This window comes from Trachypithecus francoisi, unplaced genomic scaffold (assembly GCF_009764315.1).
Source record: "Trachypithecus francoisi isolate TF-2019V2 unplaced genomic scaffold, Tfra_2.0 Lachesis_group0, whole genome shotgun sequence".
NCBI lineage: Eukaryota > Metazoa > Chordata > Mammalia > Primates > Cercopithecidae > Trachypithecus > Trachypithecus francoisi.
In genome coordinates this window covers 157,178,965-157,184,964 of record NW_022681453.1, presented here as the reverse complement: position 1 = coordinate 157,184,964, position 6,000 = coordinate 157,178,965, and the positions used below count along the sequence as shown (strand labels likewise).

The 6,000-nt window shown below is 40.4% G+C and overlaps 1 protein-coding gene across 1 annotated transcript in view; it reads left to right on the top strand.

The window, feature by feature from the left end:
• Positions 1-4,958: 4,958 nt before the first annotated feature.
• The window catches only part of IL20RB (interleukin 20 receptor subunit beta), a 48,432-nt gene continuing 47,390 nt past the window's right edge, over positions 4,959-6,000 (top strand). The window contains exon 1 of the mRNA XM_033212555.1: positions 4,959-5,290. Coding sequence (XP_033068446.1) covers positions 5,203-5,290 — 88 coding nt within the window. The 5' untranslated portion in view covers positions 4,959-5,202. The remainder of the gene's footprint in view (positions 5,291-6,000) is intronic.

Here is a 6,000-nt window from a genome sequence, read left to right as displayed (position 1 = left end):
AGACTATGGAGAAACTTTTCAGATAGCCTTCATGAAATTACTGAGACGAAAAGGTGAATTCCAGAATGAGACTGTTAAGTGTTGTCTATTTTAGGCTAAACACAGGAATGGTTATTAAACTGATATTTTTGAGTCCTTTTGAAGGAAACTTAGTAATCGAATAAGGATGGCTTATCTAAGAGAAGTAATGTCAAACTTGACATTTTCTAGACTTAATAGTCAAGGGGGATGTTATAGAGAACAAATTAATCAGGGCATATGATGATGTCAAGATGAAAATTTTTTTAAATTGTTACCTCTCTCTATATGTGATTTTATGTTTAAATACCTTTTGGAGTTACTCATAATTTATCCAACCAGCTCACCTCAAATATTGCTGAGCTGAGACTGTTCTAGCAATGTAATAGTGAAGAAAATGGACCAAGTTTTTATAAAACTTATATTTTAGTGATGTCATACGTAATGGAGAAGAGCTCTGAATTAAAATAGAGCAGGTTGAGGGTTGAGTGAGGGTGAGGGTGTTAATTTATATAGGATGATAAAAAGAGGCCTCTGATAAAATTGACCTTTGAGTATACTGTGTGCTCCACTTAATAGAATCACTGATGACTACGAACAACCAGTGACTGAATAAAATACAGCAACCAAAATCATTTGAAAATTATGTAGAACTTCACTATTACAGAGCATTGTTTCTGGTTTTCAGATTTTAAATTTGACCAAAATGGTATTTTATTGAAATGCGGAGCATTTAACTACAGAAGGCTATTCTGAATAAACCCTGATTCTCCATTTTAAGAGGAGTTTTTTGGGGGGGGTGTCAGAAAAAGCTAACTACAGAAAGGACAGTTTGGCCGACTTAAGGGTTCTAATTGAGCACACTCTAAGGAAACCGTGGAGGTTAAATTCCTGATGACCAGACGATAAACATTTGGGAGGAAATTGAAAAACGGAAGTGTTTCAGAAGAAGTGAAAAAGGAATGCAGGAGCCCTGAAAATTAGATTCTATTAAGTGTGTAGAAATTCTGCCTGGGGCCGGGCACAGTGACTCACACCTGTAATCCCAGCACTTTGGGAGGCCAAGGCGGGCGGATCACTTGAGGTCGGGAGTTCAAGACCAGCCTGACCAATGTGGAGAAACAGAGTCTCTACTAAAAATACAAAATCAGCTAGGCATGGTGGCACATGCTTGTAATCTCAGCTACTGGGAGGCTGAGGCAGGAGAATCACTTGAACCTGGGAGGCAAAGGTTGTGGTGAACTGAGATCATGCCGTTGCACTCCAGCCTGGGCAACAAGAGTGAAACTCCACCTGGAACAGACTTGGTGGAAGCATGAATTAGAAGAGTCTAAGACAAATGGAATTCCGCTATTTAAAGTCCCTGTGTTCCTTCTAGAAAGAAAAAATTGAGACAGTGAGTTCCAACTAAATGTCAGAAGTGCTAAAACACAGTATGTAGGTATCTAAGAATCTTAGTGCAAAGGGAAGGAACTATTCTGTGTTAAGTAGGGGAAAGGAAGATTACTGGAAAGTAGTAGTTGACCACATAGTTCATTGAAGGACATAGGGCCTATCCTGGACTTGCATAACCCTAAGAGTGAGTGCCTCCGATTTTGCACCCTAGGTGCTTCCCTTAATTTTAGTCCTGGCCCTGCAGGGCACAGAGAGCTTAGGGTTCTCTTCCTTGGCCACAGAACTTCCCATCCCTCCCCACTGCCTCAACCTTTTCATAAAAACCTTTTCTCTGCTGCTTTTCCTTCCATAAGTAAATATCAGAGGTTTAAGTGGCAAATAGTGTAATAGAAAAAAAAATCCTATTTCTGAACTGTACCTACTTACAGGAAATAGGTCTATTCTTCCAGCAGTTTATCTTCTGACATGGATGATCCTCCATGGAAGGTACCAGAAATTAACCTGAGAAGTGCAGGAAACAGGATAGAGAATAGTTTCGTTGTGCATGTTGCATAGACAAGACATTACAACTTCTCTTTCTATAGAGGGGCACCCCAAAGCCAGAAGAGAAAGGCAAAATCAGGGTCAGGGATCATCCAGGAATGTTAGGGGTTAGCAGGTGAGGCACAGCCCTCCAGAAGTCCCTACCCAGTGATATAGCCCAGGTAGAGGTGGGTGGTCTGAGTTACTTGTTGGGTCATGACCCAGGTTTGAAACGGATTATTGTTCAAAAAATATGACAGGCAGATGGCATTATCTCTCAGTGCCCCTTGAGGTGTGCTGAGCCCAGGGCAGACTCTGTGCAATGGCTTACGAACGATTGGCAGGCAGTACTGTCTTGCCAGAGCATAGTAGTGCTGGACAGGAGTGTCTTAACAGGGACCCATGAGCAGGTGGAGCTAACTATCCATCGTAACACTTCAAAGTTTGGTGAACAACTCTTCTTCTCTGACAGCATAGCTACATGATTCTTATTCTTTCTTCCATTTTCTCTGTTTACTTCCCTTTTCATCCTCTTAATTCAGTCATATTCCCCTCTACCTTTCCATCCTTGCTCATATCATTCTCCCAAAAGGAATGATGAACAGTGTGCCTCTCTTCCCCCCTACCCATATCTAATTGGTACATCCGGAACCTCATATTGAGGTCTGCCTATTCCCTAAAGCCTTTGCTGATCTCTTGGATCACTCCTCTGTCCCGCAGACACATTGAAGCATTCCTTTGATGCTAACTGGGAGGCAGTTAAGGTGAGTGAAAAAAGCTTGGAGTTACACAGACCTCAGTTGGAATTCCTGTTTCCATCCCTGACGAGCTGTGATCTACAGTAAGTTAATTTCCCTGAGCCCTGTGTTCTCACCTGAAAAGTGGAGAATCAAATCATATCTTACCTTGCAAGTCTGTTGTATAATATATGGACATGTATATAGTGTGTAGAAACCCTTTAGGACAAATCCTGGCAGATAATAGATATCCAGTACACATTGGCTTATATTGTTAACTTTTGACATGCTGGAACTGTGAGCAGAAGTGAACTTAGGAGAGAGGAATCAGGAAGCCAAAATGGACAACAAAGGTAAGATTGGGGACAGACGTTGAGGCCATGTATGAAGCACTCTTAAGAGGAGCAGTGAGAGACTGTACAAGCAGCTAGTGACCAGAGGTCAAAGCACAGATGTGACCACTGACTCACAGTGCTGGGATCAAGGAAAATATGCACCAAATTTTCTTGGCTATGGTGTGGTAAAAAGATATTCAGCAATGTTTATTGTATACTTTTTTTGTGCCAGATCCTGTTCTAAGTCTCACTTAGTCCTCACAACAGCCCTGAGTTGGATACTAATAATTGTTCCCAATTTTCAGATGAGAACCATAAAGCAGATAGTTTAAATGACTTGCGTAAAGAAACACAACTAAAAAGTTCACACCAATCAACCGGAAACAAAGATGATTTATATAGTGGAGACTCCCCTGCCCATATAAGCATCTAAGTTCAAATTTCTCAAGCTGAACATTTGCAGCCTTTTTCTATAGCACCCCCAATCCTGCCTGTCCTGACCACACTCCACCCACTTCATTATTTCACTTGAGGTGCTGCCATCCACCCAGTTACCCAAACTCAGAACCTGAAAGTCGTGTTTGGCTCCTCCTCCCCAGCCCTCTTAATCCACTCAATATCCAGGAGCTTTCAGTTCTACCTTCTTTATCTTTTGAATTTGGTCATTTCTCTCTACAGGCATGAGAAATCTAGTGGAAGCCAACAATGTCTGTCGCCTAGATCACTACCGTAGCTTCCTCATGGCCCTCCTGCCTTCAGTCTGGCCCCCTGTGCTGTTTTCTCCACCCTAGTTACAAACTTTTTAAAGCTCAAATGCAGGGAATGACATAGTCATATTTGAGCTTTGAACCCTTCCTTTGGCATTCATTCCTCTCAGGATAAATTCCAAGCTCCTCAGTAAGGCATTCAAAACTCTCTAGAATCCTGTTTCTGTCTGCCATTAAGCCCCATTTCTCGCCGTTTCAACCTTGTTCTCGTGTTGCACCAAACTTCTTATTTCCTAAAAACAACATTCCTGGCTGATTTTTTTTTTTTTTCCGGAGTTTAACACCCAGTCCTGGAGTCACCTCCTTCAGGAAACTTTCTGTGATCCTACAAACTGGGTTAGATATTTCTTTTTAGTGATCCTATATTCCCTTATGAATATTGTTGTCACTTCATTTTAAAAATGAACTTATGATTATTCCTGCGTCCATCTTCTCCACTAGTTGGGAAATTCTTGTTGAGGGAATGGACTGTTGAATTCCTAAGAACTAGCACATAGTAGGCCTTCAGTGAATGCTTCTTGAATGAATAAATGACCAATTTTCCCAAGGTTACATTATAAGTTCTGAAACTTGAACCAAAATACATTGTACTCTAGAACCCATGTTTATTCCACTATTGTATTTGCACATTAGGGTGGTTAAAGTCCTTCAAGGGCTAAATTTTAAGGGGCTAAATACTATCATAAGGTTTTTCTTCCACCTCTTGAAATTGGTTTTAATTTTTCAGTAGTACATTCACATGACTCAGTAATCAAACGATATACAAAGATATTCAGTCAGAAGTCTTGTTCCCATTTTTCTCTTCCACCTTTCCAATTCCCACTTTCTCTGCCTCAAGGTAACCAATCTTGTTCATTTCTTATATCTTCTTTCAGTTTTTCTTTTTGCAAATGCATGCACATGTGAAGCTATATATTCTTCTTTACCTTCCTGACTTTTAGAAAGGTATTTTAAATTTTTTCAAATATCTCTAGTTTTTCTGAAGTGGGCATGTATTAGAAAAAAGAGCTGCTCAGTACCCAGCTTGAATGAATTCACAGAGAAACTTGGAAGAGGACAGCTATTTAATGAGGGAGGGAGATAATCGTGCCGGCTCATTGGCTTCTAGGGATGTACAGGGTCCTCTAAGACAGAGCCTGTGGTGCGGGTATCGCTCATAGGCAGATTCTCAAGCTCCCCAAAGTTACATTTTCTCTGGAACTCTCCTAGGCCACTCCCCGCTGATGCAATATCTGGGTTTGGACAGAAAGGAGGGTGCTTCCGAGCCCGCCCTCTCTGAGTTTCCTGGGCCGGCTCTAGAACAATTCAGGCTTCGCTGCAACTCAGACCTCAGCTCCAACATATGCATTCTGAAGAAAGATGGCTGAGATGGACAGAATGCTTCATTCAGGAAAGAAACAATGTTCTAGGTCAAACTGAGTCTACCAAATGCAGACTCTCACAATGGTTCTAGAAGAAATCTGGACACGTCTTTTCATGTGGTTTTTCTACGCATTGATTCCATGTTTGCTCACAGGTAAGTATAAATTAGAATACATCCAATAGTTGGTCCTTGAATATTGGTTAAGAAGGCAAAAAATACTTTCCCAGGGCCTGGGGTTGAAATATGTGTATAGAATATCTTATGTCTGTTTTATAAAAGATTTATCACCTCCTAAACCTCTATTCCCACATCCCAAGAAAAAGCCGTTCATTCTGTTTGGAAATCTCTCTTCTTAATGTCCACAGAACAATCTAGAAAGAGAAATCATCAAAATAAATAAAAGCAGAGCTCTGTGCACTTTGTTATTTATCTTATCGTATGGTTTTAAAGAGTGCAATATAGTTCTGTCAGACTTTGTGTGTCTTGGAGATGTTAACTATAAGAACAGATTAAAACAAAGATTCTAGCAAAATACACATGAATAAAAAGACAATTTGTGAGCTTAACATTGGATACAAGACTTAAAAAAATTGGATTTCTCTCCTGGTCATTGAAGAAAAGGTACTCCATAGCATTCTAAAAAATATTTGGTTTGGGACATTTTCCCTGCCAATGAGATTACATGATTTTCTCTGCTCCGCTCCTGGTTGCTTGTATCTACCTGCTTTATTGTGTTAAACTTGGAACTCCTTAGCCTTTGATGTTTGTTCATGTCAAATCATGTTTAAGAAAAACTTCTAATTTTGATACTCCAAGACACTAGGCACTTTGCAGTGTTGATGGGAGCCTTGAGTACTTTCTCT